At 39.7% G+C, this 15,101-nt stretch overlaps 1 protein-coding gene across 3 annotated transcripts in view; it reads left to right on the top strand.

Moving 5' to 3' along the window:
• The window catches only part of SLC43A1 (solute carrier family 43 member 1), a 43,614-nt gene that overhangs the window by 22,650 nt on the left and 5,863 nt on the right, over positions 1-15,101 (top strand). For all 3 annotated transcript variants that reach the window (XM_032218992.1, XM_032218982.1, XM_032218974.1), the window contains 9 exons: positions 2,140-2,232; positions 2,905-3,038; positions 6,730-6,911; positions 8,502-8,648; positions 9,231-9,266; positions 9,859-9,997; positions 10,120-10,261; positions 10,436-10,509; positions 11,215-11,338. In XM_032218992.1, coding sequence (XP_032074883.1) covers positions 2,140-2,232; positions 2,905-3,038; positions 6,730-6,911; positions 8,502-8,648; positions 9,231-9,266; positions 9,859-9,997; positions 10,120-10,261; positions 10,436-10,509; positions 11,215-11,338 — 1,071 coding nt within the window. The remainder of the gene's footprint in view (positions 1-2,139; positions 2,233-2,904; positions 3,039-6,729; positions 6,912-8,501; positions 8,649-9,230; positions 9,267-9,858; positions 9,998-10,119; positions 10,262-10,435; positions 10,510-11,214; positions 11,339-15,101) is intronic.

Below are 15,101 nucleotides of genomic sequence, written 5' to 3'. Positions count from 1 at the left end.
CATTTTCTCCCATGTCATACAGCCTGTTCAATCCCTTGATACATATGAGGGCAAGTCAGGAGATGACTAATACACAAGTGGAGGAAAAGCACATCCTGAATCTGATCAAACATAAGAGCTCATTATCAAACGTACTTTGTGTTGGTGATGGAAACAGAAAGCAGTTTCTCTTCCAGCATTGCATCCTTTCCCAGTGTCATCCAGCACAGTTTTTCTGAATAGTTGAGGGCTGTTTGGGATCCAGCTGAATACAGATCATAATCCTTGATGGCTAGCTGAGTCATGTTAACTGTTGAGCACAGTCATAATTTAGACTCGGCAGCTTCAGACCAATTTGTAGATGTGTTCAGGGCTCAGTTTTCATTAGATTTCTTTGGATATTTTATTTTTAGGGCCTGTTAACACTGTTTGAGTAATTCAGCCACCCCCACATCTGTTTGCCTGTTATCCTTTATGGCTTATTATATTCAGCAGGAATAGCATGCTCAGTTTGGTCTGAAAGTTAAATCTTGCTTACATAACTGATGCTAACCTCATTAAATGAAGGTGTAGTGAGCCTATTTCTGGGAATAATATCAGTGACTCTAGAGGATCTAAATAATTTTTAGGCCAGTGGCCAGCATTCCCTTCCTGGACAAGGATAATAGCTGATCAGTTGCAGATGCTAATGGACAGAACAATTTACTAGATCCATTTCAATCAGGTTTAGGGGTTTTGACATGGAAACTGCCTTGATAATCTTTGCCTGGAGAAGATGGAGGAGTGAAACTTCATTGATTCCCCAGCTTCTTTCAGCAGCTGACTATCAACCATGGAATCTTTCTGGAGACAACTAAACAGCTTCACTTTAGATGTGAACCACCCTTGATGTGGTTCTCATTTTGGATGGATGGCTACAAAAGATGACAATGGAGGCCTTTTGACTGACCATTGTGGGGCCTCACAGGTTCCAGTGTATACCCCATGTTGGTCAATACCTACATTGAACCAAAAACTTCATTTGGTAATGGACTGGATGATGAAGAGCAACAGATTGAAGCTCAATTCAGAGCAGACAGGGTGCTGTTAGTGATGTTTATGCCCAGAGTCTGCTCTGAATGGTCTTTCATGTGCCTTAAAGGATCAGGTTCATAGCAAAAGGCTATTTGCAGATCCATATTTGACTGTAGAGGCCCAGGTAGTCTTTGTGGCATGTAGTTCCTTTATCAGTTTAGGCTGATATGGTACTGTAGCTACAGCCCTAACTGGATAGATGTATAGTAACTTCAAAACATTATTTCTACATATTTCTTGTTGGATTACTGTAATGGGATGTATGTAAAGCTACCCTGAGACGGCTCAGCAGCTTCACTTGGCACCGAACTCTGGTAGCAAGAGTATTGAAAGGAATTGGGCAATATGAATACATCATGCCAGTTCTTTATGATCTCCATGGTCATGCAGTTTATTTCCACTTCAAAATGCTGATTTTAGCCTTTTATAAGTTTGGGACTGTTGTATCTGAAGGAATCCCTCTTCCAATAGGTTTTGACCTGACAAGGTCATCTCAAGGGACTTTGGAAAAGTCTCCCAAGTGAGCTATTATTGACTCAGTGCCAGGCAGATATATTTTCATTTTCCCCAGTCTTTTAATTATAACGTCGGTGTGATTTTTAGATCTTCTATTGCTACCTTTCTTATGATTTTGTTATAGATTCTGTATATTACTTATAACATTTTAATGTACAATATGCTTTAAGCAACTTGTTATTGTTTTAATTGCTGGTTTTTATGCTTTGAGATTTTTAAGGCAGTAGTATCTAATTTTAAAATAAACATTGTATTAGTTAATGCTACTATCGTAGGCCACTTAGTTCATTGGGTCTTGGCTTCTGAGTACACAAGTGAAGCTTTGCACTATAAATCGTTAGGCAGTGATAATACATGTGGTTTGAATATGTATCTGATGGAAAATCAGAATGTAGAAGAAGTGGGAATGATTTAGATGAGAATATGGAAAATAAAGAAGGATCCAGCTTTTTGGGTTACCGTTAGGGTTATTTATAGTCTACATAAAATAAAAGGCTCTAAAAGAGAGTAACTTGAAAGGACCAGACTAGGGAATATATTTCTGTTTATTGTCTTTTTGTATCTCTTTAGCTGCCCAACATGTTTGGAAACTTGCGTTCTACTTTCATGGCACTCTTGATTGGCTCTTATGCTTCTTCTGCTGTTACTTTTCCTGGAGTTAAGGTATGTAGTAGAACCGGATGATGCAGCAAGGAACGTCCTAATCCCAAATTCCTGATCCGGAGAGTCAAAGGCAGCTGTGGGTTGTATGTCTGTATGCTTCTCTCTTGGCTGATGAGACAGAAAGATAGGCTGGGAGAGACACTAGAGGAATCCAGATGTGTGGTCTACCAGCAAAGGATATTCTACCACTGGGAAGAGGAAGGGAGAGTAAAAGCAGGCCTGATTAACAAATCACCTGTCATTCCAAAGGTGCTTTTCAAAGGGCAACTGACTTCCTTGTTTTTTCCCCTTAAAAACATTTTGTTTCTCATCCAAGAAGCTTCTTCAGTTCGGAGAGTGAGAAGCAAAATGTTTTCAAGGAAAACAAACAAGAAAGTCAAGTCCCCTTTGGAAAAACACCTTTGGAACAACTATAACCTGGATGATTGAGAATCTCATAGACATTGTTTGTCATTGTTTCCCAAGTTTAGGTGAAGAGATGGGTGCACCTTCTCAACTGTGTGCACAGAATTCACAGGAATTGCTTTCTGTATAGGTATTAGATAATTCATTAGCCTCTTTTATGCCTACTTATTGGAAGTAGGCATAATTATCCAAAGCCATCCCATCTTTTCTCTGTGGCTTTTCTACCATTTCTCACATTTATTTTGCCTCTTGTCATGTTGCTATTAGCTGATCTATGATGCAGGAGTTTCCTTCATCGTTATCATGCTTGTCTGGTCAGGCCTGGCTTGCCTCATCTTCCTCAACTGCGTGATCAACTGGCCTAAGGAGTCCTTCCCAGCTCCAGAAGAGGCCAATTATACGTAAGTAGAAATTGCATGCCAATGTAACTCTAACTAATCAAAATTGTACCTGTTTTCTATAGGGAAACCATCAAATCAAATCAAACCCCTATTGTCAATATACAACATGTGTACAATGAAATTGAATGACCCTCCCTTGGTGCAGTTTCCACTCCCCCCCCCCCCCAAGACATTGAATACATCTCAATAACACACTACGTAAAAGAAAAAGAAATCCCTAAACCCAAATAAGTAATAACCAGCACACATTCCCATATATATACATGTATATAATTACACTGGTATAAATATGTTGCTTGTTGTGCTGGCCCTGCAAGTCTATCATATTAAACCTGATTGTGGTGTTATGTTGTATTCAGTTACGCCCCACGGATAAAAGCTATTTTTCAGCCTATTCATTTGGCTGGCTATGCTTCTATATCGCCTGCCGGATGGTAGGAGAGTAAAGAAGCGCTGACCAGGGTGTGAATCATTCCTGAGGATTTTCCTCACTCTGCTAAGGCAGTGAGTCCTGGTGATTTCATCCAGTGTGGTCAGGGGCAGCCCATGATTTTTTGTACTGTGCTCTTCACTCCCTATAATGCCTTTCTGTCTGTGGCGGTCAAGCCAGCATACAATACCGTAGCACAATATGTGTGGAAGCTTTCTATTGAAGCCCGATAAAAGGAAGTCATCAGTGGTTGTTCCACTTGATTTTTCCGCATGACCCAAAGGAAATGGAGTCCCTGTTGAGCCTTCCTGACCACCTGGGAGGTATTATTTTTCCAGGTGAGATCTTGGCTAATGTGCACTCCCAGGAATTTGAAAGAGGAGACGCTCTAAACAGCCCTCCCCCACTTAATGTAGAGTGGGGCAAACCATCTGCTAAACAGAGTGCAAGAATGATGATTCTCAAGAATTTATATTGTGGCTCTTCTCCCTCCTTATTGCAGACACTGCACCAATCTATCCCCATCAGATGTGCTCTATTTATTACCGTTAATTTCTGCCTATTTGCCACGTTCTTTAGAAATTTTGGGAGTTCAGGAGCACATCAGCTTGTGGACAGTTACAGTACATTATGCTAAATGGAAGTTGGGCTGATATGTAATCTCTTGCCTGTCAGGGTCAGCATTCTCTGCTTTAGTATCTTAAGTAGTCCTATTAGAGAGAGATGTGTCAGGTTCTGTGAAGCTTCTGTCACAGACTTTGTTTCCTTTTGAATTGCTTTGGCTGTCTTCTTTTTTTTAAAATATATTTTTATTATTTTTACATTTAAAACAATGCAGTACCGCAGAGTCAAAGTGACCATACATTCACATTATACACAATTAGTCTCAACCATTAACTTAGCCTACTTATTGCATTATCTAGCCTTCTGTCCAATCACAATATATACAGTTTGTTTCAGTCTTGTCACCTTGTCTTATACCAATCATAAAATTATTCCAGACTTCAAAATATTCTGATTCCCCTTTATTTTTAAGTTCAAGAGTGAGCCTATCTGCTTCTGCACAGGCCAACACTTTTCTGATTATATCTAGCTCTGATGGTGTATTTTCTTTTTTCCAATACTGTGCAAAAGTTATGCCCGCCGCAGTTAGTACATGTATAATTAGATAGAGTACATTTTTCTTAAACCCCTCTGGTATTATGCTTAGGAGAAAAATTGCTTTGGCTGTATTCTGATGGCATGCTTTTTGCTGCCATGTGCTGGCTTGATTTGGGGAAGTTTTTATTTTTATTTTAAACACTTAAACACATCAACAAAAACATACACATAACTTACAAACAACACCGTAACTGAGTGTTCCTTCTCACAGCAGATACCTATCGGTGCATCTTTAGTTATTGTTTCCCCTTCTATACATTCTAATTTTACATTTGTGGTCACCTTGTTTTTTACTCCTTTCCTTAGTTATTTATGTTTAGTTATTTGTATCAGACTATCATATTCCCTTTGTTATATTGTATATCTTTTGTATATACATTTGTATATCTTAAATTATTTTTCCTACCCTCTTACCACTGTATCCTAATTCTTCTACTATACATTTTACATTTCCCGATTTCTTATTCCTTTTATTTCTATCATCTAACAATTTATACCATTTTTCAATTTTGGGAAGTTCTGTTCTTCTACTTTTTGCTAAAATTTACATCGTGTACATTGCAGAAAACTGGCTTGCTACTGGTTACTTAACTCTATGTTCTGATTAGTTGATGATGAACAGAAAGCTTAGCATGCAGAGGAACTTCAGGCTTTCAAAGCGATTCTTACTTCTGTAGTATCCCCCTGGGTCAGAGACTCAGGGAAGAGATGAAAAAGATGGTATACCCAAACATCTGTCACTCTTCCTGAAACAGGCATAGTACCCCCCCCCCCAATCCAAACCTTGACAGGTTCCTAAAGGTGCCAAATGTTGATGCCAGCCTTGGCTCAGCTTTTCCTTTCAACCCCAAGGCATTTCTCTCAAGAGTTTGAAGAGAGGCTTGCTTTCCCATGGAATAGTCCACAAGTCTTGAGGCTCTCCCTAATGCACCGCCTTGTATTTGGCTTGGGTCCCATCAGACTCTTCTAGTACATGTTCTATTGTACCTCAGGCTCTCTTGTCCTTTTTTCACCTCTGTTTTCTGCCAAGTCGCAGAAATTAAGGGAGGGAAAACTGTTAAGTATATCTCCTTTTGGAGACTAGAGTTGAGTGGCAGAAGGTAGCAAGGAATGTGCCACTGAATAGTCACACTATCAATCACAGCCGCCGAAGTTAAAACAAGGATAACTTTACTTGCATTAACAAAAATAAAGTAGGATAAACATTCTCCAAAACAAGCGCTAAGTAGTCTTGAATTATATACACAGTCTATGATACAACACGTTGGTTTACAGATGTTCAACTCACGATTCACCATGTAGACAGGTAACTAACATACAGAGTAGCCACCATCCAATATACAGTATTCAACTCCAATAACAAGCACGGAGAACATACAGGAACAACCAGGAACAACCAGTAGTAGTTCCTACTCCCTCTTATGGCCGATTAAAGCAACAGCATCCAATCACATCTCACTTCAGCATTTAAAGTGCCAGATACATTATTTCAATCAAGGCTTATATATATATATACATATATTGCCAACCCAAGACTAGGATTACATCCCTAACAAAACCCCTTTTTTTAATCAGCTGCAGTAGAGAAAACTCAGGCTTGGTTTTAGCTAATATGAGGTGACATTGCCAGGATCATTTCTGACCATAATCATACATTATATACACTATGATTTGCATAATTGTAGTTTATTAAACAAGCAGCGTTTTATGCGATTAAGACAAAATTCATTTGCCATGCTTTTTAACTGCAGTGGTCCTATGTCCTTAATTATAAATGACAATCCTTTATTTCAGAAACGTTTTAGATTTATTTAATTATTTATGTCCTCGGTTTTGCTCTTAAGTTTTCCTCTGTAAAGCAAAATTATAAACATAAACATTTTTTAAAATCCCTGCAGACCTCTTTCAGATTTGCCCTCTTTTTTGTGTTTGTCCTCTATTTTACCCCAATAAAAGATGGTCACTCATGTAACTCATGAAGGCTGGGTTCACTTGAGAGACTACCAAAAGCCAAAGAGTCCATGTAAGGGCTTTGTTCAGTGTGTGAGTCCAACTCTATCTCTCTTCCTCCTCTTCCTCGATCCTTTATCCCTGATACAGGAAGAAGATCAAACTGAGCAGCCTAGCTCTAGATCACAAGGTGACTGGTGACCGATTCTACATGCACGTGACGGCTGTGGGGCAGCGGCTAAGCCAGAGGGAGCCGCAGCTGGAGGGGGGCAAAGAGGCACTCTACCCATCAGTGCAGGACCTCTGCCAAGGACCCACCAAATCTGCCCAGGGTGAGTCCTCCTCCTCCTTCTTCGCCGTCCCTCAGTTCAGTGAGAGAAGCTGGGCAGGGAGAGGATGTGGTCAAGGAGCCTTTTTCACAAAGCTTGCAGTTTAATTTGTCATGTGCCTGACTTGCAAGGCTGCTTCTGGAAAGGCTGCCGGGGTTTGGGGGCTGGTACTAGCCTTCCTAAGAAGTGGGAACTTCTACAGTTTGTAGATTTGGCACTAAGATGTATCTTCCCTCCAAGCTGTTCCTCCCCTCTCCAAATTTGGGCCTGTTGCATCAGGGGGAGTTGTTAGCTGTGGCTGCCACAGATGAGGACAGGCCCTGGCATCTGGCTCCATCTGTTGGCAGGAGGCAGCCCCAGCATTTTTGTTTGTTGGTTTTAGTCCTAATTTTGGAGGGAAACACCTCCTCCTAGGCAGTGGTGAGTGGAAAAAGAAAACAAAACAAAAATCAGATAGAAATAGGAATGATGTCGATCACCAGTCCAACTACTGTTCATTTGACCATACAGATAAGCAAGCAAACCAACAACAACAACAAAAAACCTGGTGTTGTAGTTGAATTAACTCTGCATTGTTCTCCTAAAGGAACCAGGTCTTTTCTGTCTTAGGTTTCTAGCAATCCTGCAGCAGTATAAGTTAGAATAAGGGTGTCAAACTTGCGGTATCAGGTTGCTGTCACATGACGTTTTTCCCATTTGCGGAGCTGGGGTGGGTGTGGCCTGTGCATAACGCAGCCAGCCTGCAGGCCACGAGTTTGACACCCTGGGTTAGAACATCAGCCAGGGAAATAGTGAAATTTATTTAAAAAAACCTAAGCAATGTGGCCAGTACCTTTGTGGGCTTTGAATTCAATCCAGGTTTGTAAATAATAGAAAAGGTTTATTTAATTGATTAAGAAACAAATACAGTGAAACAAAAATCCTCTCTACTTGTAGGTAGTTCTCACTTAATAACCACAGTTGGAACCGACACAATCATTAAGCAAATCATCACGTGATCTCAACTACAATTGTACTACTGGCTTCTCCATTGACTCTGCTTATCGGAAGCTGGTTGAGAAGTGTGCTGATGGTGATCGTGTGACCATGGGATATTCCATTGGTTGCCAATGCCCTCTGGTTACGAAGTGCCCCATGTTAATCACATAATCACAGGGATGCTGCACTTGTCACAAGTGCAAAGACTAGTCGGAAATATTTCCTGTGCCATTATGACTTGAATGGTCACTAAACAGGGGAGTTGCTCAGCGAGGACACCCTGCATTAAGCATCACTGCCTTTCTGTTAAAGCCTCCTGAAGTACTGCATACCCGATCTCTTCCTAAGAGATCATAATCTCTGACCCTGAGGTGAATCTTTATTACCGACCTTGTTGAAAAGCAGAGGGCTAAGAAAGGATTGTTTACATCAGTCTTTCTCAGTCTGATGCCAGATAGATTGGCTGGGACAGCTTGCTAAGTCTTGGAGGCCATAGTCATAAAGCACCTTATGGAGACACAATCCAATTCCTCCGTACAAGTAAAATGGAAAGGATGTTCATTTGTTTGTCCAAAAAGCATTCTAATCACCACAACGTATTCCTTCTGGCTGCAGGCTCCATCCCCTTCTGCCGTAGTGTCTGTTCTCCCATCTTTCTATGGAGCCTCATCCTAATGGGCATGACGCAGTTGCGAATCATCTTCTATATGGCAGCCATGAACAAGATGCTGGAGTTCCAGGTGACGGGTGGCGTGGACCCAGGTGAGCTCAATGGGGAAGGAAGGGCATCTCTGGAAACAATGCAGGAGAAAAGGAAGCAATGGGAGGAAGGACATTTCTCCCTGCTTAATGAACTTCTAGTTCAGTGATGGCTAACCTTTTTGTTCTCGCCTGCTGAAATTGACAGCGTGCGCACATGCCCACACCCACAATGCAAAGTGCCCCATCCCCTGCGTATGCACACACGAACCCCCCCCCTGCTCCCCCCACTCATGAGTGTGACACCTTCCATGCCCCATTTTGGGCCTAGTAGGCCTCCCTGAAGCCTCTTGTGAACCAAAAATGGGTGCAGGGTGTGTACGCTGCCCCTCCATGCTGCCCCCACACATGCAACTCCCCCTCTCTCACACATGCGCGTGTGTCTCCCACATAGGCAGCAGAGACCCAAAAACCAGCTAGCTGGCAGGAAATGAGCTGGGCGACAGCTCACTTGCCCACAGAGAAGGCTCCGTGTGGCACCTGTGCCATAGGTTCGCCATCATGGTTCTAGTTGAAAGTTCTATCCTGAAAAGAAAATCTGGTTAATCTGATGTGGGCTTTTTCTTTCTTTCCTTTTTATTCCAGTGCCAAAAGAATTGGAGGATACAACCGAGAAAACAGGCAGGAGCCTTAATTGCCTGGGGCTAAGATAGGTCTCTCAAAGTATCTGTGTAATGTAATCTTATAAAGGACTTCTGCATTCAGTTCTCTGTCTAAGCTTTAAGGTGAAATCCTCCATTTCCCAGGAAGCAAACCTTCCAGATGTCCTTCCAAAAATTCTAGCCATTGCTGTGAGCTCAAGCACTGCCAAACATCTGACCCCTTTGTGTTTCTCTGATTACTGGGTAGATGTAAGGGGATGATTTTTCACATTAGTGAAATCAAAGTGCTGAAAGAGCAGAACCATCATTATCACTGTGAATGTTAACAGGAGCTTCCTGGAATGGAATGGGAGGCTCAAGGCAAAAGGGATAAAATGGTCAGCAGATTGATCCAAGTGTGTAAATAAGCTGGACAAGAGAATTCCTGCTGTTCTGAATGTTTCATTTCTGTTACGATGTGATTTTATACTTCTATCCCATCCTCCCTGCCCCTCCACTGCCCCGAACTTAGAATAATATGCTTTTATTTATTTGGGTTAGGGAAGGAATATTTCTCCTGGTTCTTTGAATTATATTCTCATTCCCTCTCTCCTTTCTTTTTTGTTGGACAGTCAGTTTCTACTCTTCCATCTTTGGTGTCATGCAGTTGTTATGTCTTCTCACTTGTCCCTTCATTGGCTATGTGATGGACTGGCGCATAAAGGATTGTGTGGATGCACCAGGAAATATAAACCGTGCTGGATCTATCAAGTGAGACTTGGATAATTTCCAAATGTCAAAACAGCAAATGTAGAATGCAACCCATGCTTGAGGGTAGAGATACTGGGGCACTTAACAGAAGGACCAATGATGACTTTCCTTTATCTTTCTAGTCCTGAGGTGAAAGGAATTCCACCTAAAGTCCGCTACCTTAAGATCCAGAAGCTCACCAATGCTATCCGAGCTTTTGTCACCACCAACCTTCTGTTGGTTGGGTTTGGTGTCACCTGTTTGATCAACAACCTTCCTCTGCAGGTAATTCTATTGTGTTCTTTGTTCCTCTGATTTTCCTTGATATTCCATCCCTTTGATAATGCTCTTCAGTTGCCTAAGTGCTGTTTTCCCACCCTCCTTAGCTCCTTAGCTCGTTTTTCATTTAATGACTCCTGTTGATTTCCTCCTCCTTTCTTTGTGTCTTTTCCCCTACAGTATGTGACCTTCATTCTTCACACCATGGTGCGCGGCTTTTTCCATTCTGCCTGTGGAGCTCTCTATGCTGCTGTGTAAGTTATGCCACTGTGGGGGAATCTTTTGCACTTGAGAATGGGTGCAAGGGGATTGGCCTAGTTTGGTAGAATGGTCTGCTACTCAGGTTAAAATGGGGTAGTCCTTCTAGTTTGAGCAGTGTAGTCTGTCCAAGAAGAAAGCCGTGTGAGTTTGGCTTTCTTTTCTTGCTTATTGTCTTTTTCCCCAAGAGAGCGAATCTTCCCTAAGAATGGAAGCGGGTGAAGTAGAAGACGAGCATCAGTTAAATTTCTGTTCCAATTACTGAGTCTAAATACTGTTCATGGTTTTTAAAGAAGAAGTGGCGGTTTATCTTCTTCTTACATTTTCCATTAGCATTTTCTTAGACCTAAATACACGTTGAATCCATCGAGGCTTCTAAATCTTTATAATATTGATAGATTGGACAGCTTTTGAGCAGGGTGGGGAACCTGTGGCCTTCCAGAGGTTGTTGAACTATCATTCCCAGCGTTCTCCGTCATTAGACATATTGACTGGGCTGCAGAGAGTTGCAGTTTAGCAGTTTCTAGTGGACCACAGGCTCCCCAACCCTGAACAAGTGATAGATTTCCATTTCCCTAAACAAAATAGAAACTTGTGGTTGTTAAGAATGGCTATTTCCATGGAGATGTTGGGGTAAGGGTTGTCAATAGCCTTTCTGGCTTTCTGAGAGTCATTTTCTTCGTATTATGTTGGATCACCAGGTACCCTTCCAATCACTTTGGTACATTGACCGGACTCCAGTCTTTGATCAGTGCCGTATTTGCTCTCCTCCAACAGCCACTTTTCATGACTATGGTGGGCCCATTACACGGGGATCCCTTCTGGGTGAGTTTCAGCTGTTTGAATGAAGATAAGAGTTTCTTGAAGAAGGAACATGGTGTTTTTTAACATCCAGTGTGAAATCCACTTCATTATTTAGAGTTACTAACAAACACTCAAGCAAGCTCAGTGCCAAGCTGATATGCTTCTTCCCATACTAACAATATGTTTGGGTTCTCGGTTTTCTTATTTTATTTTTTTTATTTTATTTTAATTATTTTTATTTTTTGTTACACAGACAACAATGGGAAAGGGAGAGGATGGGAAAAAAAAAGGGGAGGGGAGGGGAAACCCATCTTCACATACAATATGTCGTTTAATCACAGGTGCATCCCTATTAAGTTTATACATCCCGTATCTCTCTATTGTATATTTAATAAGCACCACAATAAGCTAGGGTTTAAAAAACAAAAAACAACAAAATAAAACAAGGGAGAGAGGGGGAAAAAAAGGTAGGGGGAGGGGGGGGGAGGCCAAAAAGGACAAAAAAAGGTCCAAGAAGGAAAGGGAATAAAAAAAAAACAAACCATCATCACATGCAGCATGTCGTTTGATTACGGTTGTTTTAACATCTACATCTTCAAATAATGTTTACCATCTCAGATATTTCCTCTAATGTAACTAAAGGTCTCATTTTCCTTCTACAATATATATTCAGTTAACATTAGCGTTATTTTCCCCCAGAGAATATACTTCTATTCATTGTTAACCTTGCATTTCATACCTTCAAACAGAGATCTTATTCCTTCATTGTTCAACAAAGCATCACTGCCTATATATACCAGTTTTCATTTGTTCCCCTATTGGAATTGCCTTATCAGCAGCGAAATATCATTATAATAAGTTCTTAACCTTATACATTATATCACCAGACCTTATATTAGTACTTCCTTATATCATTGTTGAATTATTTCACATCATAATTATATCATCATTTACTTTTTCCAATTAAGGCATAAGTGTATCATTTTTCATTTCCAAAATTTTGTTTTTCCCCCCTTAGCCATTCATAAAACAAGTCCCATATCTTATAAAATTGTTCATCCTCTTGCTCTCTAATTTCAAATGTCAATTTACTCATTTCGGCACAGTCCATTATTTTTCGAATGATTTCTTCCTCTTTTGGTATTGTTTCATTTTTCCAGTTTTTTGCAAATACAATTCTGGCTGCTGTTAACACATTTACAATCAAATATTTTAAGTCTTTGTTGTAGGTTTCTGGTAAAATTCCCAATAAAAAGACCTCTGGTTTAAAGTCTATTTGTTTGTGTATCATTTTCTCCAACCACATGTGGATTTTAGTCCAGTATCTTTTGGCTTCAGTGCAAGTCCACCACATGTGGTAGTATGAGCCAGGTATCTGGTGACATTTCCAACACTTTACTGATTTATTCTTGAACATTCTTGCGATTCTGGTCGGGGGTAGATGCCACCTGTAAAACATCTTATACAAGTTTTCTCTATATGCAGTAGACATTGTCATTTTATAATTTTGAGACCACAATTTCTGCCAATTCTCTAAATCAATCCCATACTTAAAATTTTTCCCCCAAGCAATCATAGTTTCTTTAACTTGTTCTTCATGCAATTTAAACTCCAATAAATATCCATATAGTTTTTTAATTACTTTTTCATCGGTACCTGTTAGAATTTTGTCTAGCTCAGTCATTTTATTATAGAGACCTTTAGTTTTTCTATCTTCATTATATCTAGATTGTATCTGTACATATGAATACCAGTTCATTTCCATCCCTTCTTGCTTCAACTCTTGACTAGATTTGAGCTCACCCTCTGTATTCAATAATTCTATATATCTAACTGTTTGTTCCTTTTTATGTATTATCGGATACGAGAATGCTTCAATTGTTGATGTCCAGACTGGAATTTTTAAATAATGTAATTTTTTAATCTTTTCCCAATTTAACAACAACGCCTCCCTTATATAATGTCTTCTAAAATAACCATGTGGTTTAGTTCCCTTATACCATAAGAAAGCATGCCATCCCAACAGCAAATCGTGACCTTCTACGTTCAATAATCTAGAGTTTTTTAATGATATCCACTCCTTAATCCACATCAGGTTTGCTGCCTGATAGTATAGCTCCCAATCGGGTAACCCAAAACCTCCTCTTGATCTAACATCTTGTAGTAATTTAAGCTTTATTCTAGCTTTTTTCCCTTGCCAAATAAATTTCAAAACTATTTTATTTAAGTCTAGAAAAAAATCCTTACCCAGTCTAATTGGGATTGTCTGAAACAGATATAGAATTCTAGGTAGAATGTTCATTTTAATTGTGGAAATTCTTCCCATCATTGATAAATGCAAGTTTTCCCATTTCTCCAAATCGATTGCTATTTGTCGTTTTAATCTGGTATAATTATCCTCTTTATCTAGGTGATAAATGTATCCCCAAATATTTAATCTTACTTGCGTTTTGAATCTGCAACATTTCTGACAACTGTTCCTTTTGTGTAGCTGGGATATTCTTTGTCATGATCTTTGTTTTATCTTTGTTTATTTTCAAGCCTGCTACTTCTCCATATTCCTCTATTCTTTCTAACAATTTGGGTGCGGTTTCTAATGGATCTTCAAGAATGAAAACTAAGTCGTCTGCGAACGCTTGCAGTTTATACTCTTCTCTCTTAATTTTCATTCCTCTTATTTCTTCTTCTTCTCTGATCTTTCTATTTAAGACCTCTAGTGTTAGGACAAAGAGTAGCGGTGATAGTGGGCAGCCTTGTCTTGTACCTCTCTTTATTTCAATCGGTTCTGTTAGTTCTCCATTTACCATTATCTTTGCTGCTTGTTTCTGGTATATCGTTCGTATACTTTGAGTGAATTTCTTGCCAAAGTTCATCTGCTCCAGTTGCAAAAACATAAACTGCCAATTCACATTATCAAAGGCCTTCTGCGCATCGAGGAACATCAGTGCCAATTGTTTTTCTGGGTGGGCCTCATAGTATTCCAAGGTATTCAAAATTATTCTCATATTGTCTTTGATTTGTCTTTTAGGTAAAAAGCCATTTTGATCTGAATGGATGAAGCCATTTAAGTATTTTTTAAGTCTCTCAGCTAGTATAGATGCAAATAGCTTGTAGTCTGAGTTTAATAAAGAAATTGGTCTATAATTCTTGATTTGTGTTAAATCAGTCTCTTCCTTGGGTAGTAATGTGATATACGCTTCTGACCATGACTTCGGCATTTGGTTCTCAGTCATCACTTCATTCATGACTTGTAGGAGTGGGAGGGTCAATATTTCTTCAAATGTTCTGTAGAATTCCACGGGTAGGCCATCTGATCCTGGGGCTTTCCCATTATTTTGTTTTTTAAGAGCCTCTGTTAGTTCCATCATTGTTATTTTTCTTTCTAACATTGTTCTAGTTTCATCTGGTACCTGGGGGAGATTAGCATCTTGTAAATACTTTTTGACTCGTCCCTCCTCCACCTTCTCTTGTTCATAGAGTTTAACGTAGTAGTCATGTATAATTTTTTTTTTTCGGTATTTCCATATTGAATTTCTCCTTGCTTATCTCTTAGTTGAGGTATTTTCTTTGTTTCTCTCTCTTTTTTCATCTTATATGCTAACCACCTGCCTGGTTTGTTCGCATTTTCAAAATAATTCTGTTTGGCACCTCTAATTTTTTGTGCCAGTTCTTCCTTTTCTAATAGGTCCATTTTGTGTTTAATTATGTCCATTTTTATTTTAACATCTTTTTTTTGTGGTGCTCTCTGTAGGTCTCTTTCAAGTATTTTATAGTCATTGTCTAA

The sequence above is a fragment of the Thamnophis elegans genome, chromosome 1 (genome assembly GCF_009769535.1).
Source record: "Thamnophis elegans isolate rThaEle1 chromosome 1, rThaEle1.pri, whole genome shotgun sequence".
In the NCBI taxonomy this organism is placed as follows: Eukaryota; Metazoa; Chordata; class Lepidosauria; order Squamata; family Colubridae; genus Thamnophis; species Thamnophis elegans.
Note: the sequence above shows the minus strand (reverse complement) of the source record. Positions and strands in the feature narration are given on the sequence as shown.